General features: G+C 35.7%; 3 protein-coding genes and 3 long non-coding RNA genes across 9 annotated transcripts in view; 5 read left to right on the top strand and 1 right to left on the bottom strand.

Moving 5' to 3' along the window:
- Positions 1-1,246, top strand: part of LOC125236931 — a 43,470-nt gene extending 42,224 nt beyond the window's left edge. The window contains exon 23 of the mRNA XM_048143847.1: positions 212-1,246. Within this exon, the coding sequence (XP_047999804.1) occupies positions 212-837 (626 nt within the window). The 3' untranslated portion in view covers positions 838-1,246. The remainder of the gene's footprint in view (positions 1-211) is intronic.
- LOC125237133 (dynein regulatory complex protein 8) lies at positions 1,114-22,076 on the bottom strand. Of its 2 annotated transcripts, XM_048144108.1 has the most exons (7): positions 21,931-22,076; positions 21,733-21,846; positions 21,505-21,628; positions 10,283-10,409; positions 9,638-9,721; positions 1,670-1,795; positions 1,115-1,213 (listed from the first exon to the last, which is right to left on the bottom strand). In XM_048144108.1, exons 1-6 carry the CDS (start codon positions 21,950-21,952, stop codon positions 1,682-1,684), a joined length of 585 nt encoding a protein of 194 aa, XP_048000065.1. In that variant the 5' UTR covers positions 21,953-22,076; the 3' UTR covers positions 1,115-1,213; positions 1,670-1,681. The 2 variants fall into 2 exon arrangements, with proteins under 2 accessions (XP_048000066.1, XP_048000065.1); XM_048144109.1 differs by lacking the exon at positions 1,670-1,795 and having other exon boundaries at positions 1,114-1,213.
- LOC125237132 lies at positions 2,262-8,917 on the top strand. Its single transcript, XM_048144107.1, has 8 exons — positions 2,262-2,472; positions 3,297-3,413; positions 3,978-4,890; positions 5,618-5,691; positions 5,809-6,222; positions 6,609-6,770; positions 7,466-7,634; positions 8,240-8,917. Exons 1-8 carry the CDS (start codon positions 2,389-2,391, stop codon positions 8,755-8,757), a joined length of 2,451 nt encoding a protein of 816 aa, XP_048000064.1. The 5' UTR covers positions 2,262-2,388; the 3' UTR covers positions 8,758-8,917.
- On the top strand, positions 11,712-15,302 carry LOC125237134. Of its 2 annotated transcripts, XR_007178294.1 has the most exons (5): positions 11,712-12,268; positions 12,733-12,879; positions 13,540-13,611; positions 14,015-14,094; positions 15,219-15,302. It is a non-coding gene; the product is annotated as an uncharacterized LOC125237134 (long non-coding RNA). The 2 variants fall into 2 exon arrangements; XR_007178293.1 differs by having other exon boundaries at positions 11,712-12,879.
- Positions 17,066-19,641, top strand: LOC125237135. Its single transcript, XR_007178295.1, has 3 exons — positions 17,066-17,282; positions 18,588-18,654; positions 19,308-19,641. It is a non-coding gene; the product is annotated as an uncharacterized LOC125237135 (long non-coding RNA).
- Positions 22,077-22,748: 672 nt separating the features above from the next.
- On the top strand, positions 22,749-26,332 carry LOC125237100. 2 transcript variants are annotated; one of them, XR_007178288.1, is made up of 5 exons: positions 22,749-23,298; positions 23,763-23,909; positions 24,570-24,641; positions 25,045-25,124; positions 26,249-26,332. It is a non-coding gene; the product is annotated as an uncharacterized LOC125237100 (long non-coding RNA). The 2 variants fall into 2 exon arrangements; XR_007178287.1 differs by having other exon boundaries at positions 22,749-23,909.
- Positions 26,333-27,515: the final 1,183 nt, after the last annotated feature.

The following is a 27,515-nucleotide window of genomic DNA, read 5'->3' as shown; positions in this document are numbered from 1 at the left end:
AGATCGTGTCAAGTTCATTTTGAACACCTTGCCCGCTACGGAACTTCTGCTACTGACTGTACTAGAAGAGAGGCCTATGCTCAGAAGTGGGCGATAAGAGGCTGATATGATGATGATGATGAAGCATTAGTTTCACACGAAAATAAAATACGGTTAGCGATAAAAAAAGCTTGTACCGATATTTTTTGTCCTAAAAACTTTTTTGTTGCAGGTAGCGCCACGGTAGGAATCGTCCCATGCTACAAATATTTCTCCAGTCCGCCATCTCTAAAATCCGTATATGCCGACAGTATCGCCAAAATTAAAAATAAAACTGATTCTAGTCAAGAAAAAACTGATACAAATAAAAAAGAGAAAGTTACAGATAAGAACAAGATCGTTAACGCTGAAGGTAAGAAAGCTACAGAAAAAGAAGTAGCAAAAACACCAAATGCTACTAAAACAGTAACAGCTCCAACAAAGGCAGAAGAAAAAACAGTTACAGTAAAAACAACACAAGAAAAACCTAAAACAGTAGTGAAAGAAACTCCCAAAGCTCCAGTAGAAGTTACTCCTAATAAAGTTGACAAGACAGTTAAAGCTACAACACAAGAAAAACCAAAGCCTAAAGAAACTGTGAAAGCTGTTTCAGCGGAAACGAAAAAGGTGACTCCTAAGAAAGTTGAGAATAATGTTACTAAGGATAAAAAGGTAAAAGATAGTTTTGATGACATGATGGTGGTAGATGAAGAAATAGGTGAAGAAGATGATGAGGAAATGACTGATCAGGATATATTGGCTCTGATGTCTGGGGGAATAGTTTTAGATGAATGTAGTGGCACTGATGATGAGAAATAAGATATAATAAATGGTAAACGCAGACGACGCTTATACGGTTATTCCTTTCACCGAGGTCAAATAAGAGAAAAAACTAAAAAAGACCATAGACAAATAACCTGTCGAGGGAACTACGCTCTTAAGGCTTTTACAGACTTTGCAACCACTTATCGCATGCGATTATTGGTGACGTTTGTAGAGGCCATTAGCGTTTATTAGAATAAGAATCCATTTATTTGAGTCACAATTATTTAAGTAAGGAATTCATGTTATGTTTCGCCATATAAAAATAAAAGGTTTTATCACACTTTAATTTTATTCATGAGTATTGTTGTTTACATTGAGTATTTATGAATTATTTTGGTGTTTCCGTTGTGTTAGGAATCTCCTCTTCGACCTGAAAAACAATATACCACGTTAAATAAAGAAATTAGGCGTTTTATTATTACATTAATAATACCTAAGTATTTATTTATGTAAGAACATAGTGCTAGTTTTCGTCCATTTGATGATTTGAGGTATATCCTAAACAAAGTATCTAGATAAAAATCGTCCTTTTGTGGAAACTAGCGCATTGACTATACCATTGACAATGAAGCTGGTATTCATGAAAATTAGTTTTGAATTCGTAGGCAGATGAATCTTTATTTTTAAATAGCAAAATAGCATTTCTCTTAGCAACTAGGAATTCTTGGATGAGGCAAGTATTGGCTAAATAGTAACACAAAGATTATGTAAAATACAGCCTGGCTAAGGATTAGGAATTAAGTGGCAACATCGTCGTGTCATCCCTTTCTTACCAATATGTGTGAGAAAATGAGATAACACGATATAGGATTAATAAAGAAATAACCATGTTTCAAGCTCAAGTGCCACGAAGCAAGTCAGAAGCTCGTCTCTTCTTAGGCGCAGCAGCTTCTAATCTCTTTAGTTCGGCAGCGTGGACATCAGCTATTTCATATGCAGTTTTTGGGGCCACCTGTTGATAAGGATAAGGAACGAGGATACGGTTAGGATTTTAGGAAGGTTTTACAGTTAGGTAGCTGTTTGTGTTTCAGACATCTAGATGTATCCATCCGAAGACATGAAATTCAACACGAGGAAATTATAAACACTCAAGTAGATCTTAAGACTTGAATTTCGCGCGATTTTTTAGTGTCAACAGTTGCTTGACCGTATATAACCATTTGAACTACAAATGGTCTAAATAATCAATTAATCACTATAATCAGTTTCTTCGTTCCTACCACAAGTGCCTAAACTTACTTTTGGCGCCTTTTACTGCTGACAAAGTGGGTGTTTGAGAGTATATTTCAAATTATAAAAAATATACTATATAATATACAGTCAAGCCAACATAACAACATCATCGGACTTAATTTTAGTTTTTTTAGTGTGGCAATTTTTTCATTAGAGTTGTCAAGTTGCTTGACGTTTTGATTCGAGTCATTTTCCTTTCCGACGCAGGGCGAAAGCGGTGAATTGAGTCGTGTTAAATTTCTACAAATATCCATTTAATATCGTAAAGAAATACGAATTGTACTGATTAAGAGTGATTTTTAAACTTTGAAGATGAGTTATTCTGGAAACGTGCGTCGTAACATGAACCCAATGCCAGCGCGAGGCGGCGGCCCGTTAATGACGGAACATTTACAAGTACGTATCGATTTACTGTTATTTTCTACGTAGACAAGTTTTATTTCACTGATATACTATGCTTGGACTTCTTCAGTATGCCTTTTAATTACGAATCATTGTGAATATATTAATATTATCACTGGAAAAGTCTTCAAGTGCAGTTTTATTACTTTCTTTGTTATAAATGGCGGCCGGAGCGTACATGGTGATTTTCCGCCGCTATTCGGCGTGGCGTTGCGACCCGCTAGTTTGTATAATAGTATAAAACTTAGTTGGCAATTTCATATTTTACTGTGAAATCATTTCTTTATTTGACTTATGCCATTTTTAGGTTAGTCGCTACATAATAATTAATAGGTTTTATGAATGATTGAGATAAGATAGAATGTCATTAAATATGTAGCATAAATCACTACTGCAGTAGATCCACTACAAAAGTACATGCATATCTTAAGAGAACACACAAATCACTCACACACAAATCTTAAGAGAGACAGGAACTGGCTAATTGTTTTAATTATGTATTGCAAATGGGGCGCTTGGTACTAAAAGTATTAATTGAACCCAACAGTTTAAATCTAAATAAACATGATGGAGCCAATAAAATGAGTCATGTCAGTGGGTCTCTAACCAGTTAGAGGAGCCCATAAGGATAGAACTGGTATTTTATGAGGGTGATATTTTAATCAATGATGATAAAGATCTAAACAAAAGAATATTCACACTATGGTAGTTGGGCAAAATCAAATTCTCTAGTTAGTTTAGTCAAAGGGGTGGCAGTATTGAAAAAGTTAGGAACCACAGATTTAGACCATTAATCAATATAACTATTTTTAATCTAGGATTTGGAACTGGAGCTTGAGCTACTAAAGCGTAAGAGGCAGCTGATCCAGCGTCAGCAAAGCAGTATGCTCTATGACCGCCCTGGTGCACCACCGGCCCGCCTTGATAACAATATGGTACGTATATAAGTTTTCGTGGCAACACACTTACAAAAATGTGGATGTCTATGTTATCACAACAATTTATGAACTTATAAAGCATATGCCATACAAAAGTACTTATTTATCAGAATTGGAAAAATTGTTAGTTGCCTCTCTAATATCAACTATATTTGTTGGTATTAGAAGCAATTTTTTGCAGTAAGAAATGCATAATTTCTACTTTCATTCTATTAACAATTACTAAAGCAATAGAAATTAGGATTCTATTTGTTCCAATCCAGTATTAACATCTAAGACAATATCTGTCTTAGCTCCAAGCTTAGGTTGATTGCCTTAGCTTTTAGCTGGTCTGTTCACTGGCTGATCAGAATTTTAGACTAGTTTCCTGTAACTTAGTTTTTTCAGTTGCTCTGTGACTGCATTATTCTATGGATTCTATGTAGCAGTTTTGTTTGAATGTGTTGATGACTGAAAAAATATTTGCATGTAATTTGACATTCACTTAGTGACTGTCAGAATTGTGCTGTAAACTTATTCATTGTTTTCAGTACTTATAACAGTTTATTACTCACTTTTCAGAGATACAACCAGCCGTCTCAATCATATGACGATCGGTTCAATGAACCTCAGCATCTGAACTTTTCTCATTTGTACAATGACCCTCCTCGGAACAACCAGGGCTTTGGCTTGAAACGTCAAGCACAGCAGGACTGGCCTAGCGCACCCAGCAACTTGGGTGGCCAAAAGCGGGCTAGGCCAAACCCGTTTGTCCAACCATTCCAAAATAACGCTCAACAATCTTCCCAACGGCCTGGCCCGTTTATGCCCCAGCCCCTTATGAACAATCCCAAACCTAAACCGCTCATGAACTTCCCGGTTCAGAGAAACCGTCCTGGCAACCGACAAAACACAAAGCAAAATCAAGGCCCTAAGCCCCTCAATCAACAACCGAATTTCAAGCAAAATAAGCCAGCCAATGGCGGCCGACCTGGTAATCTAAACCGCTCTGGCAACTTAAACCGACCTGGCAATTTAAACCGGCCTGGCAACGCTGTTCGGCCAACCGGTTTTGTCGCTAAAAAGAACGTGTCCCCCAAAAAGCCCATTCAAAACAACTCATTCACTATCTCGCCGGCTAATAAGGCGATGGGCATTTTCACGGCCAATAAGAGGCCAAATAACAAAATGAACGGCCGTTTAGAGTTAGCTCTAGGTATGATCGTTAAGGAGATTAAGGTTACATACGAAAACAAGCCCGAATACAAGGGTCTGTTTTCCCACCTCCCGCTCGCCCGCCTTATGAAGCAGGGCGTTCGGGAGCGCTTGCACTCCGCAATGGACGGGAAACTCGTTGATAAAGCCTCGGACATACTGGCGGAGTACCGTCAAAAGTTCCCCCTGGAAACTGACAAGGAAATCGTGGAACTTGCTGTACTCGAGCAAAGGAAGAACACCGAAAAGGTCGAACTCGCGATCACGTTGCTCGAAGAAGGTAGCGATATTTTTGTTTTTCTATTCACTCAAAAGTTTTCAACTTTTGATTGATTGATACGTTCTGTTAAATTAGATTAGGAGTTTCATTCTCAGTATTATTTCCCCTATTTGTCACTAGTGATTTGAGTTCGCTCACTGCAAAGCGTGCATTTGTGTTCATAACAGATGCTATGTCTTTTAAAGTGGGTCTATACTCAACTAACTCTTGGCCGCCAGTTAAAGCTTCAGTGCTTAAACTGCAAGCTCGATTGGACTTTGCTCCAATCTCGTTAGTTGTCACTATGTTTAATTTTTTCTTGACAATGCTTGGGAAATTTTCAATGTCTATTTTATAATAGACAGCGAAGACATAGTTCAACATTGTATTCAAACAATGAACTAGTCTACTGAAATGAAATTACTGGTCTTTTTTAATTGAAAAGTACCTATTTCACTATTTATAAACTCAATGTATGTAAACTGAAATATTACCTAAGCTTTTTACAGTCTTTCATATTTTGTGAACAGTAAGTATAGGTTTTTAATAAGCAAGTCTCCAAGTCAATAATTACTCCTAATTCATAGTTTGACACCCAATCAGAAATATGTATTAAAAAAAGAAAAGAAGTAATTGTAAAGAAAAAATCTTTTATATCATAAATTAGTTCAATAGTTTATAAATCTGATCTAGATTTCTGATTAGTAAAATAAATTCTTGCACATTAAGATGAATATACAATTTTCAGGTGACCCAGAACAGTTTTTCAAGAAAAACATGAACAAATTACTGCAGGCCAGATTTGATGAGATGATAGGAAAGGTATGCTAAATTAAAATGTGTACAGCGAGAACGCAAATAAATACATATTTATACAGTGAGACCAAATTTTTTGGTTTATATTTCGTATAAATATTTACTTATTTCTTACTATTTCAGCTTGAAAAAGTGATATATGACGAAAACAAGACTTCAACAGCCGAAATCCTGAGTAATTTGCCAGATATTAAGAAAGAACCGGGCAAGAAAAATGCTTCAAAGGTTGAAAATAAATCTGAAAAGGCTGAAGAGACACCCGCTACCACTGAAACCGCTGAACAAGCTGTTGATGAGACGAAAACTACTGCTGAAAACGTAGAAACACCTACTGAAACAGCTGAAAATATTGCTGAGCCAGTGGCTGAAAAAGCTCCTGAGAATGCTGATGAAACAAAGCCTGATGAAGCAGTAACAGAGAATGGTGTAGATCCAATTCATGTGTCTGATGTGTACAACAAGGAGAGCATGTATGAGAAGTGGCTCTCTCTTTACCTTCAGCGTCGGCTGCCTGCGCTGGTGCATAGACATAGAGGTGTACGTATTTATTCAGATTTAAAGATGTTCTGGTTTATTACACTGATATTTTGATACCAATTTACTGCTTAGAAGTGCATTCATGTGATACTGAGGCGGTTAGCCTTGAAACTTTAAATCCGTTTATTTTAGCGAGTTCTTTGTGAGATGAAGTGTTTTTTATAAGTCCGTAGTTTTAGGCGTACATGCTAAATAATAAACTACCTTTTGTGACAAGTCGAACGAAGAAGTCGAATTCTGTAATAATTTAGTTTAATAAAATAGATGATTTAAAATGTCTCTAACAAGTGCACATCTAAAGTAATCTTAAAATAGAATAGCAGAAAATTCACATTAAGTCACATTTGTCATTTGGGTTTATTAGCTTGTGTTGATTTTTTTTTCAGAACATTCTAAAGATATTCGACCTGGACCACATGTTCTCCAACACGAAAGCAGCAATCATTATCAACGCCAACAACAAGGCACAGGCTATGAAAGCCGGACAGAAGAATGACGAAGGCAAGGATGACCCTGAACTTCCTCGCAATCTGCCGTATTTCGCCAAGGTATGTATCCACAGTACGATATGGCCACTCCCGCTCCCCGCTGAAAGTCCCACCCGCGCACAGTTACCGCCTGTCAAAAACGCAACCAGTCGACCTGTCATCTCACTCATACAAGCATGGTACGCGTTCACCTACACGAGCTTAGACTGTGTGCGTAGGAACGCGCCTCTTTCATATATTTGATCGCCATTATCCGAGGTGTGATGTATCTCTGGATATTCACAATATTCTTAGACAATTTAAAATATCATATTATGTAAGTTGAGTGAAAATTCTGATGGTGGACACATAATACAATAGCGCTTTTGTTTCTTTATGCGATATATGCAGCGTTCAAGCGTTGAATGCATGCGATCATGGAATGTATGAATAATTATATTGCTTACTGCATCGTTATGTCATATGTCATTTTTTCTACATTCCGCTGATCACATAAAACAACTACTACCTTTAAAAAATGCAGTTCTTTTTTAGGGGCTATGTAAGACTTCTTAGCGCCTTATGTATCACTGCGACCATTCCTGATCTATTCTGATCGCCACCTACTACAATACTCGATCAAATCCTACAAATTCAAGGACTTGTAGTATCTTTTTGAAATCAAGATACATCATGTGGGTGTATTAGATAGCTGGATAGCAGGATGTGCAATCTTATTGCAGGCAAGTTATTGACAAAATCTTATTAATCACCAGGTCCTGGCGATCCCAGCAATGCCCAAGCGCAAGATCATGCAAGAGTTCCTCAACAAGTTCCAGCCGAAGACAATCAAGCGTCACAAGAAGAACTACAACCTGCTGTTCATCGGGTTTGACTCCAAGGATAACTATGACAAGATCCTTGCTGCGAACCAGACTACAGTTGGTAAGTATATTAGAAGAAATATAATGAATATTGTTTTATAGTATGGCCAAATGTGTGTCATTGAAAAGCTGAAAGTGACAAAGAAGAAAAAGTGGGGAAATGCGTTTTTCCATAATTATAAATAATATGTATTTAAAACGTGTGGTGATAGGTTGAGGATTTCATTTCACCACCTCCATTCTTCCCGTGGGTGTCGTAGACTACGACTGTGGGATATGGGTTAAATTGTGCCGTAGGCGAGAGGCAACCTGTCACAATTTCGTTTTGTTCAACCCCTTATTTGCCCAACCAGTTTGTTTCAACCCTTTAATTGTTATAATGATACGGTATACCCCTTAGGTACATTAAATTTAATTATAACCTAACCACAAAATTAAAATTTTGAAAAAATAGTGGTGTAAGTGGACCGATTTTCATGAAACATGGCTAAGAACACTCCCGACTAACTCGGCTTTCAATTAAAAAAAATACTAAATCTAAATCGGTTCATCCGTTCGCGAGCTACGATGCCACCGACAGACACGTCAAACTTATAACACCCCGTCGATTTTGCATCGGGGGTTAAAAATGATAAACATTATGATTAACAACAATTTGTGTTTCAGGCAACGCAACCCTAAGCATCCTCGGAAACGTCTCCAAGCCAACAAACGAGACCGAGGAACAGGCCGATCTGGACCAAGTCCTGACCCCACAGCTCGACGATCAGATCAACGATCTCCTCTCTTCCATCCGTAAAGCTGATGAGGAAAACGTTAATGTTGCCAGTGTTACCGACATCGATCTAACTTTGGATGAGAGTCAGGAGCAAGACACTACAAATGAGATCACAGATAACACTACTAATGAGACTTCAAATGCTGAAACTGTAAGTACTGACAATTCTACCAATGAAACCAAGGTTACTGAAGCCAATGAAACAGACGCGGCTAATAAAACTGAGAAGAGTGATGATTGTGAAGTTGTTGAATCAAATGGTAACAGTGTAGTGACTATTGAAGATGATGAAGTCGCTCCACTTCAAACAGAAGTTAAGCCAGCTCCGGCCACTCCGGCTAAAGGCAAAGCCCCGGCTACACCCAGGTCTATTAATACTAGGCGTTCCAGCCGTCTACAGAATTAAAATCACTGCCTATTTCTACCTTATGTAGTTCTTAATTATAGGATATTTTATGTTGGTAGGCTATTTTGTACATTTGATTAACATGAATGCGCTTTCGTTCAATATCTCCAACTCTGAATTACACATAGCGATTTTTGTTATTAAAATAATCACTTTGTCAGAAAAAATTGACATTTCTGTGAATTGGATCCTTTTGGAAAGTGCATAGTATTGAATTTTGCAATAAGCAAGTAAATTAATCTAATTGAATTATAATTAATTGAGATACGGTTGTACTCACGTTATTATATCGCTATTGCTGCGACATGTTTCGGGCCAATTCGGAGGCCCCTCTTCAGGCGTATAGGAGTTCACGCGACGGCTAGACTCCGCAAACTCTATATAATAACGTGAGTACAACCGTATCTCAATTAATTATTTGAATATGTCTCACGGAAGTTTAACGTGTATAATTGAATTATGATTAAGAAATTTAGTTTTAGACATTCGGATGATGGTATCGTTGATATCTTATGTTTAGCCCATAAGTAGGCAATACTTTATTTTGAGTTAAAATGTATAATTTAAGTTTGATTAAAAATAAACGATGAACGGACATTGTTGTTTGTTTTACTAAATTACTGATATTTTCTGTAGGACAGTAGTTGTTTTTAATAATTTTATTCTTTTTCATAATGAATCGTCGATCCCTGTAAGAGATCTAATGTTACATTTAAATGCTGGTATGTAGGCAGTATACAATTTTATAGCACCACAAACGTAGCGATGGATTTGAAAGTAGCGAGATACGGGATTCAAATTTTTCGTGTCACATAATTTAACTTTTACCGGAGTATACAACACATATTGTAGGTAATAAAAATATAATAGGAATTCTTACCATGAGCTGGTTGATGTAGTATTCGTAGGTGATAGTGTCCGTGACTGGATCAAGAGCTATCTGCATCATTTCTTCAAACTCCTCCTGGTAAAAGAAGTGTGAAACAGTAATTAATGTTTTTCATTCATGGTTACCTTTGTGATGTGACATTTAAATTGAATACACTCTTCTGACACAAATGATATTGGTGTAATGTACAGTTCATGGCAAATAACTGAAACGTGCATTCGGTAGTTAGAGTACACTTCAGAGTTTTGAATGATTCACGGTTATTTTCATTAGACTTATATAGACCGTGATTATCTTTTTGATTTTATTTTTAAAGATGCTGGAAAATTTTCCAAAAACGGCCTTTTTCATTATGGAGCAAAAAAAGGTGTGATCCTCAAGATTGGTAATTAATTAGCCAAAAAAACTAAACGGTCTGATACAGATTATTTCATTGTTACTCAGATTCTTAAATTTCGTTCTGATTGATTACATTTTGGAGGAGGAAACAACTCTCTTTCTCAGTTGTTTTTAATGGACATTATTTTCCAATAAATCTAGTTAATAATACGAGTATTTCAACTAAAAATCCCAAATTAAAAGGCGGGCTCCTTTCCATTTTAACATTTTCGGTCTTGTGGCCTCTTTTGTCGTTACCTGAGTAAAACACTCCCCCTCTTCCAACATCAGTTTCGTGAACCTCTCCTTGGTGAGATACCCGCGGCCCTCTTCGTCGAAATAACGGAAGGCGGCTAGTAGCATCTCGGCGCTTGCAGGGTAGAACCTGCAATAATATAGGTAAAGACGGTTAAGCAAACCTTGTCACTAAAATAAAGGCGCCAAATTTAAAAATGTAGGGCTCTACGGCCAATTGTATTAATAAAGCGAATGCCTTTCTAAATATTGCAAAATCATCAACATTTTAACGCCATAACAGGCGGTTAAAAATTGATTGAAAATGGCAAAGGTTTAATTCCCATAGAAAATTTGAATTTCGTGCTATTTTTCAGTGCCAACCAAGATTTGGTTGACCGTTTATAGTAATATTGGTAATAATATAGCTGATATACTAAAACTGGTACTAATATAGTGATATACCATTTCTTGGTATATACCGTCTCAAAAAAAATCAAAAAAAATCAAAAAGCATTTATTTCATAAACCAATTTACAACATAACACTCGCAGGTTGAGACTTCCTAGTAAGTATTTATAATACCTGTGACAGGAAGCCCCGCTCTTCCTCAATTTTCAACTACATTTATTTTTACACAGTTAAAGATTTGAGATGTGAGTGTGTGTGTGTGTGTGTGTGTGTGTGTGTGTGTGAGTGAGTGTGTGTGTTCGCGTGTCTTTTTCTACTCATCACCCTATTAACTTTTCTGTTTCATCATATGTTATGTTTTGTATCCACTTCACTACGGTTTTTTTACAGTCATACCAAGCTAAGAGGTAAATATTAATTTTGTCATTTATTATATTATATAGGTGTACTGATAATGCCTGATACTGTCTTTTTCCAAATTTAGATTTACAGTACACTGGCGGGATAACACTTTTTTTACGTCTTCGTGATAACACCGTCACATCAATTTTTTTACTTTTGTGGACTCGTAGTACAGCCGCTATAACATATAACTTTCTCATAGTTAGCTGTTCACTGATTTCATAAAGTTGTTGTGTTGGGTAGCGATATGGTTTTTGGTGCATGACTTTTAGTAGGCATCTTTGACTCCGTTCAACTTCTAAGAATTTACATTTACTTGCACCACCCCAGACTGAGATACAGTAATTCATAACAGACTGTGCTAGAGCCACATAGATTTGTGACAGGAGCGATTTGGTAGTAATATGTCTCAGTTTTTTGAAGATCCATATCAATTTTCTAATCCTAGTACTGACATAATCAATTTGTGGATGCCAAGACAATCGCTGATCCAATATAACACCAAGGTATTTTGTTGATTCGAGTTTAGTAATCTGTGTGCAAGTACTCGTACAATCGTTAGGGACATTTGTGCAGTTATGAATCACTACATTTAGATCACCTCTTGGCTGAGAACTTTTATACTTAGAGAAGCATATGCACGGGCGTTCATCTACGAAGAACGAAATGTGGCCATAGCGATGACCTTGAGGTAGTAGAGAATTTCGATATTGACGTTTACAAAGCCTTTTCCTATTGGTTCTCCTCACCGCTTGTCACTCAGGACGTCAAAAGTGTCAAATATCTCGCCGTTATAATTTTCATCATTACAAGTGTTTGCGTTGATTAATTTCCGTACCTTTATTTCTCCGTAATAATTGTGATATTCAGTGCTACTTGGCATTTTGATCTTCAAAATGCTTCGCAAGTGCTGTATACCCGGCTGTGATAGCAGTAATAAACGAAAAGACGTTATGCTGCACAAAATGCCAGCAGCCAGTGAAAAAGTGACAATGTGGTGTATAAATCAGCAGTTTTCAACATGTTGGAAAGTTTGACATCAAATGGAATCGGCAAACTGTACGTTTGCCACAAACACTTCGAAGCCAGATATGTCTCTTCGAAGTTGCGCTTACGGCCTAACACGTGTCCAACATTATTTACCTACTGAAGAAGAAATCACCACGGGACCACCGGCTCACCCTTCGGTTGAACGAGGTAGGTAGTACTTATACATCGTATGTAACATCGCACGTGGTATATACGCCGCATTTTTAAAATTGAATCAAATTCATGTCCAGTCAGTGTATTTATAAAATGTTTCCAATAGGATAAGATTGCGTTAATTGAGTGGTGTTTTGGCCTAGTGGAGAGTGTTCCAGGTTCAAATTCTAGAGAGAACTTTCATGGGTCTCATAGTCATGGATATTGATTCCTGAGTAATGGGTGTTTCCTATGTATTTCAGTAGTACTATTTTTTTAATGTCAAGTTATTATTGTCTAAGTACCTACCACAAAGGCCTTAATTGAGCTTAGCTGATTGTGTAGCCTAGTATGTAATATTCAGGCAGAATAATATTTAGGTAATTTGCTTTGGTGTAAATAATTTTGAATAAATGGTATATATTTCTATAGTCAAATTGTTGTATTATCACAATATACAATTGGGCCTTTTTTACCAGGATTCATTGAACTTGAAATGAGGAACTCTGACCACTCGTATGCAAGGAGATGTCATATTGACCACACTTATGCCATGAGCGCACCAACAAATAATTCAGATGATGCTGCTGTTTTACCGCCATACATCACAACTGGAGCTGATTCAGGTAATTTCATAATATGTAATTTCCATTTAATGTCATGTCTCATGTCATGTGTTTATGCTTCAAAAAGTGACTGCAAATCTGTTTTTGTATTTCCATCTCGGAAACATTGGCAGGTTATTTCTTTTCCCGATGACATACAAGGGGGCAAAGTTGTTGTTGTTTAACCACATGCCAATATTGATACCCGAGCAAGCTAAATATTCCAATATTTAACTGTGAGTGTAGCAAGTGGTTGAGAATGTAGAATCTTGAGTGTTGCGAGGATTTCAAGGCACGAAGGTTAAACAAATTTTGCCACTGAGTGAAAAACAACATTTTCTCCCAAACTAACAAGGAGAAAATATTGACTGTAGAACAACAAACCAGATCAAATCCATAAATTTATCATACATTTGGGATTCATAATCATCATATAAATGTCTATTCAACCTGCAGTTTACCTGCTAGCTGTGGGCACCAAGTTAAAATCTGTATGAAATTATTTTGCATTCTTGCAACTTTCTCATCAGTTTTTGCCTTTACAAATTGGTGTAGTGAACATACAATTGTTAGTGATCTACCAGACTTCATAGAAACTTAGAAAGCGTCCATATCCCATTTAATTAGGTACCTATTAACTTTAAATAATTTATTCATGTAGGTATTATTTTACGTTTTCAGGTGGAGTTACACTGGAACATATTACATCGAGTGTAGAACTGTCTATTGAGCCATCATCCTGTCTTAATTCAGGTAAATACTACAAATAATTTGTTCAGGTGTACAAACATAATTTATATTAAGTATATTGATTTCTTGATCTATCCAATAGAATAAGCTATTAGCCAAGTCCATTCAGTTAGAGATCGGCCTCAAATTTCTTCGCGTGGAAAACGTGGAGTGTTGAGTGTGTAGGGCTAGCCGCTCGGTGCCTATTTTTCGGCATGCTCAAAGGGGCAGTGTTTGGTTATTAGATTTAGATTAGATTTCTTTATTTCATGATAAAAATTACACTATAAATTTGTTACATGCCAAAGTTATGTTTATCTTCTCATCATGATCGTCAAAAATATTAATATTATATATTGGTTATTCATAATTTAGTTATTATAAATTTACTTAGATTATAAAGATATTTTATATTTATCATTTTCAGAGCGCGTCCAATCCAGCTCAAGTCAAGCCTGCTCGTCGCGGCTGTGAAGTCATCGTTTGAGCCAACTTCACCACAAACAGGTAGCAATAACATACATTGGATAATCGAAGTAAAGGGCTACTTTTCTAGTACTATATCAATGAGGCATACACGGCTCGCCCGTAACAATAAGAAATCCACTTATGCCGAGTTAGCGAAAGTGACAAGTTATTGTAGAAAAGGACTAATTTCATTTTGGAATCAAAGCGGAATCGAGCCTCGTTGAATCGCATTTAAAATGTATGAGGACTCGATTCGACGCGGCTCGATTCTGCCATAGTGGACGCCGCAGAGGGAGGGTGGAAAAATTACAATGTAGGTACATACAAGTAATATTAAGACCATGACCATAAATAATATACATTTTTAAGGCAGGTTCACACACTTTAAATTCATCATGTACGCGATATAATCCATCTCCATACTTTTATTTCATAATATTATTAAGTAAAAAAATATATTTTTTCAATTTGTAGAGGTTATCAATGCTCATAACTAATTCAAATCGATAGTACAAGTAGTTCTCGAGATATTTGGTAATGTGACAGACTACAGAGTCGCACCATAAGGGTTCCTTTTGCGCCTTTTTGGTACGGAACCCTAAAAATGGCCTCTAATCAACATTCAATAAGGTCTCTCAGTTGTGATGGATGAAATATATTTTTCACCACGAGGCTCTCTTGATTCTTCGAAACCAGACAGCACAATTGAATTTTATCCACAAGAGTGCAAAGTAATGTCATACAAATTTTAATTTGATGTCTTACTCTGGCTGGTATAATTTATGTACCTATAAATGATGATTTTGAATTATAGATATTGATTAATCAATTTGATGGATTTGACTTTGTTTCATGTTTTACTGTTGTTCGTGTTGGTGTGGTGAAAAACTTTGTGTTTCACTGGGTGGCAAAGTTTGATTAACCTTCGTGCCTTGAATTTGAAGCCGGTTCAAAATTTGAATCTTTCGCTTGCTCGGGTAACAATATTGGCACGTGCGGTTTAAACAACAACTTCGGCCCCTTGTAAAACAAATAAATGTTAATTGCTTTAGTAATATAGCAAGTAATACTATTTACGAAGTCTATAACATCTAATGACCCCACAGGTCCGTGTTTATCGTAATTAAGTATGTAATTAAACCAAATATGTTTATAATTTTCAGTGGTGGACTCATCAAAGTCTAATGTGGCTCAGGCTTGCGTCACAACTCCGGGGCCATCCGTCAATTACAATGACCTTCCTAAAGGTATACTATATTCAATAAAGGCTTTTCATTTCAAAGCCAATCCAATTCTCATTAGTTTAAAAAATACCTCTATAAAGGAAATGAATATGAGCGTAAAGTGCCTCGGCGGACTGCTATGATTTCTATGTACATTACTTAAGGTTTTATAATACCTTAAAGCAAGTTGAAGCAAGAAATTAGTTTATTGATCAAGGTTTAAAAAAAAATTTTTTTGATTTTTTTTACTCCCATACACGCTTGTTAAAACGAATCGCTGACAAACTCCAGAGAAACGTGCATGTACTTCATAAACACTGGCCACTAACAAAAATTAAAAAAATATATATATGAATATGTTTTTTTATAAAAAAAAGGTCACAAATTGCGAAAAAATTGTCTTATACAATTTGTATGAAATAAAAAATATGGGTGTTTTTCTGATGCCAATCGATTCCATTCCTATTCAGTATCAATAGTTTCTTAGGGCTCAACTTCCGGTAATATACTAAAAAGCCGCAAATTGTACAAAACTTTTTGCACATTTTCCCCATAGTATATCTACAATAATCTACAAAAATTAAACTATTTTTTACAAACAGTTTTTTTGATGCCAATCGATTCCATTCTTATCCAGTATCAATACATGCTTTGCACTAAAAACCCACAAATCAATGGACACATTTTCCATACATTTTGTTATAGGGTAAATGTGGAAAAAGTTTTTTTCAATTTGTGGCTCTTTAGTACATTACCGAAAGTTGAGCTCAAAGAAACTTTCGACTAGTTTCGACACTGAATAGAAATGGAATCGATTGGCATCAGAAAAACACAATGTAAAAAAAAGTATAAGAAAAGTTTTTCGCAATTTGTAACTTTTTTTTATAAAAAAACATATTCATGTATAATATATTAAGTTTTATTAGTGGCCAGTGTTTATGACGAACGTGCACGTTTCTCTGGAGTTTGTCAGCGATTCGTTTTAACAAGCGTGTATGGGAGTAAAATGTATTGTGATCTATTCAATTAAAAAAATACCTTGTTCTACCACAGATATAATTAAGTATTTATATTCATTTGATAGCTTATTAAAGAGGCTTACTTTGATGAAAAATCTGGAGGTGTCGCTTGCATGACAACACATTAAAAAAAACATTTTTTTTTAAAGTTTTTTTTTAAGTTTTTGTATGGCAATATAACATAAAATTAATATAATTTTATAATGACAGATGTGGATATAAATCATATGCGAGCCTTTATATTCTTCTGGTTTCGCACGTAATATAAAATTTATTATTTTCAATAACCTGTGTGTGTGATGATGATGACGGGTTCAATGTGTAATCCATTTTAAAAATATTGTGAACTTGCTGTGTTGTTTTCATCATCAATATCTTCCTTGCATTATCCCGGCTTCTTGCCGCGGTTCGTGGTTGCCTAACTAATCTCCCACAAAGTAATAAAAAGCTGGGATCCGCTTGTCAATTTATTCTTGGATATTGGCGGTTTACAAAAAGTCGCTTTCTAGTCCAACTCAGAACTGAGGCTAGGTACCCTAGGCCTTATTGAAATTGGACCAGTTTCCTCACGATGTTTATCTTCACCGGAAATCAACTGGTCCACATCAAATGTTATATCGGCCATACGGTAGCCATCTCCAAACCGGGGTTGGAACCGGCAGCCGCCGCGATTGAACGTCGCTTGCTCTTATTGCTAGGTAACTTACTGTTTTATCAAAGTAAGATTTATAATTTATATTAATAGCTTTTTTTATATTTCCAGACACTATGCACTTAAATGGCCAAAGTCTTAGTGTAGTGTATGACCCGCCACATTTAATCAAAGGAGTGAGGAATAACTTCTTGACGAAGAATATTATAATGGACGTCGAAGTGGCAAGACTTGGTGGACGTGTACCGCACGGACTGCCGCCACGCGCAAGCTCGCCTGCTGCGCAAGCTCAACGACGAGCACATACTCCCGGACAAAATCAAGAAAATGAAGGTATACCTACTTATTTTCTACATGATAAAGGACAAAGCAAACTTGTTATTTATCTCTCTTTTTTGCTATTACTTATTTCAGATTAAAGAAATAAAACGCTAAAAAGAACGATCCATTAGTATTTCTAGCTTTCACTCCATTTAATAAATCTACTCAATTACTTAAGTATGTTCACCTACATTCAATAGTATTTTATATAATCGTGATATAATACAAAGTTTTTCAATCGCGTACCATGTTTAGGCCACGAAGCTTGCTGAGTGTTCTAATAGTAGGTACGGTACGTGAGTAAAAAGCTTATTGCTATTATTTACTAGCTTATGCTCGCGTTAAATTCGAAAATTGCGGAATATTCCAGTACTACAGTCAAATTTTTCCCGAATTTATCCATTTTTATGGTTTTCTCCTCATCTAGCACATACTCTCCTACGACATCATTGTGGGATTGGGGTCCCGGTAATGTACTACAGTCAAATTTGACGTACGTTTCGTCGTTCATGAAAATGCAACGAGATTTATTCTTTAGCAACATTTTATACAACTTTCCGCACCATTTTTTGGATCGCAATTTGTTATCTGCACTTCTCTTCTGCATTTTCTGCTTCTTATAAGTCTTTATATATATATTTTTTTTATATTTTGAACGGTACCTACGCGAATGCCTACTTTTTTTACAATTTGGTGAACCGATAGATAATTTTACGATTTTAACAACTGTCTAACTTTATCCTCGACTTGAAGATTTGCCGAACCGCTTCTACGCCTAGATTTTGGTAAATCCTCAAGCTTATGATGCTCTTCAAATTTTGTAACGATTTGGAACACCGCTGATTTTGAAAAATTGTACCATATTTGCGATTTTTTGCAGAGAACACTTTCCAGTACACCATTTGTGCAAGATTACTTTGCGATCGTTCAAAGTAGTACGCTGCATCGTAAAATATAATTAACTATGGAAGAATAACTATGTAGCGATCGACGTTGATAGCTTTTCTAATGTCGTCACCGTCAACTGTTTATCAATTATTTTTAAATTACAAATTTTAAAGATGTTTTAGTGTGTCCGCTTAGTAAATTGAACAGTCCTTACACACTTTCCCATTTATAATATTAGTATGGATTTACTAGAAGCCATACTTTTTGCACGTTCGAAGGCGGTCGCATTATAATGTATATCTTCTTATATTTAATCTATGGTTTCAGAGTAAAATCAATGAAATTATATCGATCTTTTCCCCCGTTTATTCCCGTTAGACAGGACGATATAATATTTATTTATTTATATTTACTATTGTCTTGTTACAGGTGAAAAACTGTGTGCGTGTTTTCAGTCAAACCATGGCAGCAGCTTTATCCTACACAGCTTCATTTTGTGAGTATCTATCTATTTGGAATGTCTATCAATGACCATAATACTTAATTATATTTCTACTAAGCAGATTTCTTGTGACTTAGGACCAGCGCAGTTTCATTACAATGTGTAACATAATCAGAAGGAATCCTGCATAGCGGGCATTTATTTTTGTGTTTCTATTAGTACTTGAGTGATGAATACAGTATTTTATTCGTTCAAGTTACGTTGTCGCCGAGCCCTCATAATCCTAATAATCATCATATTATAACCAGCCAATTTTTGCAATTTTAAATTTGGACTTTCTTTTACTCCTATAACAGTTCAAAACTTGAATTTAATTTGTACTTGTGTAAGTACAAATTACTTAAAAGGACTTAAGAGGTTAAGCAATGAGATAAGATAGGGATAAGTACGCCTGTGTAGTAATTTACATCTCAATGTATGTTATTTTAATCTGTTTTTGTACAATAAAGAGTCACTACTGCATACATACATACAATCACGTCTGTATCCCATAAAGGGGTAGGCAGAACACACACGAAACTACTAAAGTTTCAGTGCCACTCTTGGCAAATAAGGGTTGAAAGAAAACCGAACTGTGACATTGCAGTGACAGGTTGCCAGCCTCTCGCCTACGCCACAATTTAACGACGTTTGTAATATTTTTCCAGCGCACTACGCGGACGGCACGCCTGTGAACGCTACGCTGTACAAAACGGCAGAGCTGGTGGCCTTCCTCGATGACCTGTTCGACAGCATCAACGGCGCCAGCACCCACCAAAAGCATACAACGGAAAGCAATTGCGGACTGCCGTAACTGAAAACTCAAAACAACGATTTCTGGATGAAGACGATAGAATTCCGTGATATCAACGGAAAATTGACAAAAGTTCCGACGTTGAAAAATTGGTTGACAACTTTAAAAAGCTACCAAAGGCTGTGGCAGGTCATGAACGAAAAAAACATCAAGATAATGCGCCCGCGGTATTTTAATTCCGACGCAATAGAATTTTTTTCGGAAGAGTGCGGGCTTGCAACGCCAGAAATAACGACCCTCCATGCTTTTGAGTGCACTTTTAAGTCACTAATAGTGACTAATTTAATAAAAATTCACCAAAATACATTTAATTGTGAGGAAGACTGTGCTGAGGAAGTTATTAAAATTCAGTAGTTGTTTGCGCACACTGAAGAAGACAATGCAATGATCGAGGATAGTACCATATCGGTTGATTCTGCGTCTTCATCATTATCAACCTTCACCGATCGTGAAGACGGCGCAGAACAAGTAATCGTGCAAGCCACACGGGAGCGTCTGGATGTACACTCACGGGCATATACCGCGGGATGGGTCACAAGAATAGTATTAAAAATATTGAAATGATTGAATGATTGTGAGAAAGACTTAACAATGGAAGAAACGGATATCCAAAAGCGAATACAATGTAAAAAGAATAAATTGACCTATCCCTCGGAACATGCTGTGAGGTTTTTGGGAACATTGTAGACGAATCGAATGAATATTTGGAACAATGCCCATAAAGCAAACATCAAAAAACAAATTACTCAAGTTGTACTTTCCAAATATTCATTCGATTTTGTCAAATGCGAAATGCAGCGTGTTTTAGCAGGGCAGACGTTTATATCTGTATCTCTGACATTGTCGATCTTCAACTGGTGCATTACTATAAATAAAATTTTAAAAGGTACTGATGTGTCACGACTGACCATTAAAAACTTGTCTCAAATGCAAGCACAGGCTTTCAGAAAATATAAAAAAAGGTTTAGAAATAAATGATAGTGTTTATATGTGGTGTTTTCATTTCAGAAGTTGTTTAAGTTTATCTGGAAGTATTCTGGATGAACTTAAATAGCTTTCCCCTTTGAAAGTAAACTGATCATGAAATTTGAGTAGAATTGAACTTTGAATTTCCCGCTTTCTGGTGAGCAAACAATTCAAATTTCATGATGGTTCCCGCCATTTTCTTTAAAAAAAAAAGTAAACGTCAGTATCGACATAGCACGACCACAGATACTTAACGACTAAAGTTCAAGTATGGAAGATGTTTGTCTGATACGTAGTATCTTCTTAGTAGTTTGTGAGCATATGTAACAAGTTTTAGCTGTGTTTAGTGTAAGAAGATTATTTCTCAGCCAAGAGGATACCCTACCAAGACCAGACTCAGCCATTCTATACACTGTTTCCCAAGATTTTCCTTCGAAAACAAGGACAGTGTCATCGGCGTACGAAAACACTTGCCCATTCTCTATTTGGAGGTTTGTCAGGTCATTGATATAAACCAGAAAGAGCGTCGGGCCCAAGACGCTTCCCTGAGGCACACCAAAAATAACGTCTGCTTCCTGGCTTACATGATTCCCTATTTTTACTTTTTGTGTTCGACCCTGTAAATAGTCACTCAACAAGTCCAAGGGGGTGCCTCTTATACCAATTTGTTCTAGTTTATGAATAAGTGTGGGAAGAGATACCGTCTGAAATAAGAAACCTTCAATTTCATCAATTTAAAAAGCAATTGGTTGCATATTTAATTGAAAAACGTTTTTACTCCATTAAAGAGTTCTTAGATGCCGCCTAATTGTAAATAATATGAATATGAACTAATTATAAATGTATTTTTTTTTTTTTTATGAAACCTGAATATAATTACACTTTATTTAAAATTAATAATTATGATATTTAAAGAATAATTTTTATATAAGCAAGTGACTTGATTTTATGACATGCATGCATCAATATTTCTATGCCGTATGTGGCAGGATGTGCTGATCAAAAATGTATTACCAACCTACAATGTACCACATTCTAAGAAATAAAATATTTGATTGATTGATTGATTGGCTAATAATGATTACCTGTGCTCCATCAACACCTTGCACATGTAAGGAAGGAAGTTGCTGAGCGGAACGTTTCCGGTGGCTTCCTTGTTCTCTGTGGCCAGTATCACTTCCTGAACTTCCGCTTCCGTTGGACAGCAGCCTGCAAATAACTTTTAACTTGGAGATTTGTTTATAATATTTTTATTATATTTAATGACGCTACAGAATAAAATTATCCTAAAATGTAAGAAGTAGGCTACAGACCCAGAGATCGCAGAATAGTGCCTATTTCACGCACGTCGACTACTTGCTTCCCTGAATGATCGAAGACTTCAAATTCCTCCATAATTTTTTTCTCCAAGTCATTGTTAGCTTGAACTGAAAGACAAAAGTTATAAAGTGTTACAACTTTTCGTTAAAAGTAAACAAGTCAGCAATTTTATGTATACTTCGATAACTTGCTTTTAGGTTCATTCTTGGCCATATTTGAGTATTTGGTTGAGATTCAGAGTTATTGATAGTCCTAAAAGTAAATTAAAAGATAAATATGAATGTAAATATCAAAACATAATTTTGTATCTAAGCAACCCGTCAAAAAATCCCACAAAAATCCGCGCAAGTCTTGACAACTCTTTAAGTCTATGGTCATATCTATGGTCTATGGTCATAGTCTATGGTTGTAATAAATATAACTAACTAAATTGGAAGAAAATTGCTAAAATGTCAAGGCTACCTGGTTACTTACTACACATATAGTCTAATAGGTAAATTATGTAAATTGAATGTATACCAACTAACATAATTGTAACTTTCTGTAATTTACTGTATCTATCCGTAATATATATTTTCTTTCCTTCATCGTCATTGCATGACATTCAACTTAAGCATCTGGTCTCCCGCGATACAGGCCTAGCCTAGTGCGGGGACTCCTGAGGTATCGGTAAACCAACTAAGCTATGCACGTAGGCACAAACTACTAAGAAGATACTACGTATCACGTAGGTAATTGTAAGCTATGTAAGGCTCCCCACAGACAGTCTTAAAAATTCATAATCTTAAAAAAAACTTGTATGCAATCTGACAGTTCAAACTGACACTGACAAGACACTGACAGATCTGAACTGTCAGATTGCATACAAGTTTTTTTTAAGATTATGAATTTTTAAGACTGTCTGTGGGGAGCCTAAGAATGCATCTCATTTGTGTTTTTTGTGCAATAAACATTTTTTATCTTTTATATTATTTTTGTCTATGGCTGATATACATATATCCCACGGGCGTTCATCTACGAAGAACGAAATGTGGCCATAGCGATGACCTTGAGGTAGTAGAGAATTTCGATATTGACGTTTACAAAGCCTTTTCCTATTGGTTCTCCTCACCGCTTGTCACTCAGGACGTCAAAAGTGTCAAATATCTCGCCGTTATAATTTTCATCATTACAAGTGTTTGCGTTGATTAATTTCCGTACCTTTATTTCTCCGTAATAATTGTGATATTCAGTGCTACTTGGCATTTTGATCTTCAAAATGCTTCGCAAGTGCTGTATACCCGGCTGTGATAGCAGTAATAAACGAAAAGACGTTATGCTGCACAAAATGCCAGCAGCCAGTGAAAAAGTGACAATGTGGTGTATAAATCAGCAGTTTTCAACATGTTGGAAAGTTTGACATCAAATGGAATCGGCAAACTGTACGTTTGCCACAAACACTTCGAAGCCAGATATGTCTCTTCGAAGTTGCGCTTACGGCCTAACACGTGTCCAACATTATTTACCTACTGAAGAAGAAATCACCACGGGACCACCGGCTCACCCTTCGGTTGAACGAGGTAGGTAGTACTTATACATCGTATGTAACATCGCACGTGGTATATACGCCGCATTTTTAAAATTGAATCAAATTCATGTCCAGTCAGTGTATTTATAAAATGTTTCCAATAGGATAAGATTGCGTTAATTGAGTGGTGTTTTGGCCTAGTGGAGAGTGTTCCAGGTTCAAATTCTAGAGAGAACTTTCATGGGTCTCATAGTCATGGATATTGATTCCTGAGTAATGGGTGTTTCCTATGTATTTCAGTAGTACTATTTTTTTAATGTCAAGTTATTATTGTCTAAGTACCTACCACAAAGGCCTTAATTGAGCTTAGCTGATTGTGTAGCCTAGTATGTAATATTCAGGCAGAATAATATTTAGGTAATTTGCTTTGGTGTAAATAATTTTGAATAAATGGTATATATTTCTATAGTCAAATTGTTGTATTATCACAATATACAATTGGGCCTTTTTTACCAGGATTCATTGAACTTGAAATGAGGAACTCTGACCACTCGTATGCAAGGAGATGTCATATTGACCACACTTATGCCATGAGCGCACCAACAAATAATTCAGATGATGCTGCTGTTTTACCGCCATACATCACAACTGGAGCTGATTCAGGTAATTTCATAATATGTAATTTCCATTTAATGTCATGTCTCATGTCATGTGTTTATGCTTCAAAAAGTGACTGCAAATCTGTTTTTGTATTTCCATCTCGGAAACATTGGCAGGTTATTTCTTTTCCCGATGACATACAAGGGGGCAAAGTTGTTGTTGTTTAACCACATGCCAATATTGATACCCGAGCAAGCTAAATATTCCAATATTTAACTGTGAGTGTAGCAAGTGGTTGAGAATGTAGAATCTTGAGTGTTGCGAGGATTTCAAGGCACGAAGGTTAAACAAATTTTGCCACTGAGTGAAAAACAACATTTTCTCCCAAACTAACAAGGAGAAAATATTGACTGTAGAACAACAAACCAGATCAAATCCATAAATTTATCATACATTTGGGATTCATAATCATCATATAAATGTCTATTCAACCTGCAGTTTACCTGCTAGCTGTGGGCACCAAGTTAAAATCTGTATGAAATTATTTTGCATTCTTGCAACTTTCTCATCAGTTTTTGCCTTTACAAATTGGTGTAGTGAACATACAATTGTTAGTGATCTACCAGACTTCATAGAAACTTAGAAAGCGTCCATATCCCATTTAATTAGGTACCTATTAACTTTAAATAATTTATTCATGTAGGTATTATTTTACGTTTTCAGGTGGAGTTACACTGGAACATATTACATCGAGTGTAGAACTGTCTATTGAGCCATCATCCTGTCTTAATTCAGGTAAATACTACAAATAATTTGTTCAGGTGTACAAACATAATTTATATTAAGTATATTGATTTCTTGATCTATCCAATAGAATAAGCTATTAGCCAAGTCCATTCAGTTAGAGATCGGCCTCAAATTTCTTCGCGTGGAAAACGTGGAGTGTTGAGTGTGTAGGGCTAGCCGCTCGGTGCCTATTTTTCGGCATGCTCAAAGGGGCAGTGTTTGGTTATTAGATTTAGATTAGATTTCTTTATTTCATGATAAAAATTACACTATAAATTTGTTACATGCCAAAGTTATGTTTATCTTCTCATCATGATCGTCAAAAATATTAATATTATATATTGGTTATTCATAATTTAGTTATTATAAATTTACTTAGATTATAAAGATATTTTATATTTATCATTTTCAGAGCGCGTCCAATCCAGCTCAAGTCAAGCCTGCTCGTCGCGGCTGTGAAGTCATCGTTTGAGCCAACTTCACCACAAACAGGTAGCAATAACATACATTGGATAATCGAAGTAAAGGGCTACTTTTCTAGTACTATATCAATGAGGCATACACGGCTCGCCCGTAACAATAAGAAATCCACTTATGCCGAGTTAGCGAAAGTGACAAGTTATTGTAGAAAAGGACTAATTTCATTTTGGAATCAAAGCGGAATCGAGCCTCGTTGAATCGCATTTAAAATGTATGAGGACTCGATTCGACGCGGCTCGATTCTGCCATAGTGGACGCCGCAGAGGGAGGGTGGAAAAATTACAATGTAGGTACATACAAGTAATATTAAGACCATGACCATAAATAATATACATTTTTAAGGCAGGTTCACACACTTTAAATTCATCATGTACGCGATATAATCCATCTCCATACTTTTATTTCATAATATTATTAAGTAAAAAAATATATTTTTTCAATTTGTAGAGGTTATCAATGCTCATAACTAATTCAAATCGATAGTACAAGTAGTTCTCGAGATATTTGGTAATGTGACAGACTACAGAGTCGCACCATAAGGGTTCCTTTTGCGCCTTTTTGGTACGGAACCCTAAAAATGGCCTCTAATCAACATTCAATAAGGTCTCTCAGTTGTGATGGATGAAATATATTTTTCACCACGAGGCTCTCTTGATTCTTCGAAACCAGACAGCACAATTGAATTTTATCCACAAGAGTGCAAAGTAATGTCATACAAATTTTAATTTGATGTCTTACTCTGGCTGGTATAATTTATGTACCTATAAATGATGATTTTGAATTATAGATATTGATTAATCAATTTGATGGATTTGACTTTGTTTCATGTTTTACTGTTGTTCGTGTTGGTGTGGTGAAAAACTTTGTGTTTCACTGGGTGGCAAAGTTTGATTAACCTTCGTGCCTTGAATTTGAAGCCGGTTCAAAATTTGAATCTTTCGCTTGCTCGGGTAACAATATTGGCACGTGCGGTTTAAACAACAACTTCGGCCCCTTGTAAAACAAATAAATGTTAATTGCTTTAGTAATATAGCAAGTAATACTATTTACGAAGTCTATAACATCTAATGACCCCACAGGTCCGTGTTTATCGTAATTAAGTATGTAATTAAACCAAATATGTTTATAATTTTCAGTGGTGGACTCATCAAAGTCTAATGTGGCTCAGGCTTGCGTCACAACTCCGGGGCCATCCGTCAATTACAATGACCTTCCTAAAGGTATACTATATTCAATAAAGGCTTTTCATTTCAAAGCCAATCCAATTCTCATTAGTTTAAAAAATACCTCTATAAAGGAAATGAATATGAGCGTAAAGTGCCTCGGCGGACTGCTATGATTTCTATGTACATTACTTAAGGTTTTATAATACCTTAAAGCAAGTTGAAGCAAGAAATTAGTTTATTGATCAAGGTTTAAAAAAAAATTTTTTTGATTTTTTTTACTCCCATACACGCTTGTTAAAACGAATCGCTGACAAACTCCAGAGAAACGTGCATGTACTTCATAAACACTGGCCACTAACAAAAATTAAAAAAATATATATATGAATATGTTTTTTTATAAAAAAAAGGTCACAAATTGCGAAAAAATTGTCTTATACAATTTGTATGAAATAAAAAATATGGGTGTTTTTCTGATGCCAATCGATTCCATTCCTATTCAGTATCAATAGTTTCTTAGGGCTCAACTTCCGGTAATATACTAAAAAGCCGCAAATTGTACAAAACTTTTTGCACATTTTCCCCATAGTATATCTACAATAATCTACAAAAATTAAACTATTTTTTACAAACAGTTTTTTGATGCCAATCGATTCCATTCTTATCCAGTATCAATACATGCTTTGCACTAAAAACCCACAAATCAATGGACACATTTTCCATACATTTTGTTATAGGGTAAATGTGGAAAAAGTTTTTTCAATTTGTGGCTCTTTAGTACATTACCGAAAGTTGAGCTCAAAGAAACTTTCGACTAGTTTCGACACTGAATAGAAATGGAATCGATTGGCATCAGAAAAACACAATGTAAAAAAAAGTATAAGAAAAGTTTTTCGCAATTTGTAACTTTTTTTTATAAAAAAACATATTCATGTATAATATATTAAGTTTTATTAGTGGCCAGTGTTTATGACGAACGTGCACGTTTCTCTGGAGTTTGTCAGCGATTCGTTTTAACAAGCGTGTATGGGAGTAAAATGTATTGTGATCTATTCAATTAAAAAAATACCTTGTTCTACCACAGATATAATTAAGTATTTATATTCATTTGATAGCTTATTAAAGAGGCTTACTTTGATGAAAAATCTGGAGGTGTCGCTTGCATGACAACACATTAAAAAAAACATTTTTTTTTAAAGTTTTTTTTTAAGTTTTTGTATGGCAATATAACATAAAATTA

Source organism: Leguminivora glycinivorella, chromosome 20 (genome assembly GCF_023078275.1).
Source record: "Leguminivora glycinivorella isolate SPB_JAAS2020 chromosome 20, LegGlyc_1.1, whole genome shotgun sequence".
NCBI classification, from domain to species: domain Eukaryota; kingdom Metazoa; phylum Arthropoda; class Insecta; order Lepidoptera; family Tortricidae; genus Leguminivora; species Leguminivora glycinivorella.
The sequence above is the reverse complement of the archived record's forward strand: the minus strand, read 5'-3'. Positions and strand labels throughout refer to the sequence as shown.

What these genes read in the sequence shown, in the direction of transcription:
- LOC125237132 (XM_048144107.1), top strand. Translation starts at nt 2,389, where the DNA reads ATGAGTTATTCTGGAAACGTGCGTCGTAACATGAACCCAATGCCAGCG. An exon ending in GATCACGTTGCTCGAAGAAG is followed by an intron (nt 4,891 to 5,617) that starts GTAGCGATATTT and finishes TACAATTTTCAG; the next exon opens with GTGACCCAGAACAGTTTTTC. An exon ending in TGGTGCATAGACATAGAGGT is followed by an intron (nt 6,223 to 6,608) that starts GTACGTATTTAT and finishes TTTTTTTTTCAG; the next exon opens with AACATTCTAAAGATATTCGA.
- LOC125237133 (XM_048144108.1), bottom strand. Translation starts at nt 21,952, where the DNA reads ATGGCCAAGAATGAACCTAAAA. An exon ending in AGGGGGAGTGTTTTACTCAG is followed by an intron (nt 9,722 to 10,282) that starts GTAACGACAAAA and finishes TTCTTTTACCAG; the next exon opens with GAGGAGTTTGAAGAAATGAT. An exon ending in ACTACATCAACCAGCTCATG is followed by an intron (nt 1,796 to 9,637) that starts GTAAGAATTCCT and finishes CCTTATCAACAG; the next exon opens with GTGGCCCCAAAAACTGCATA.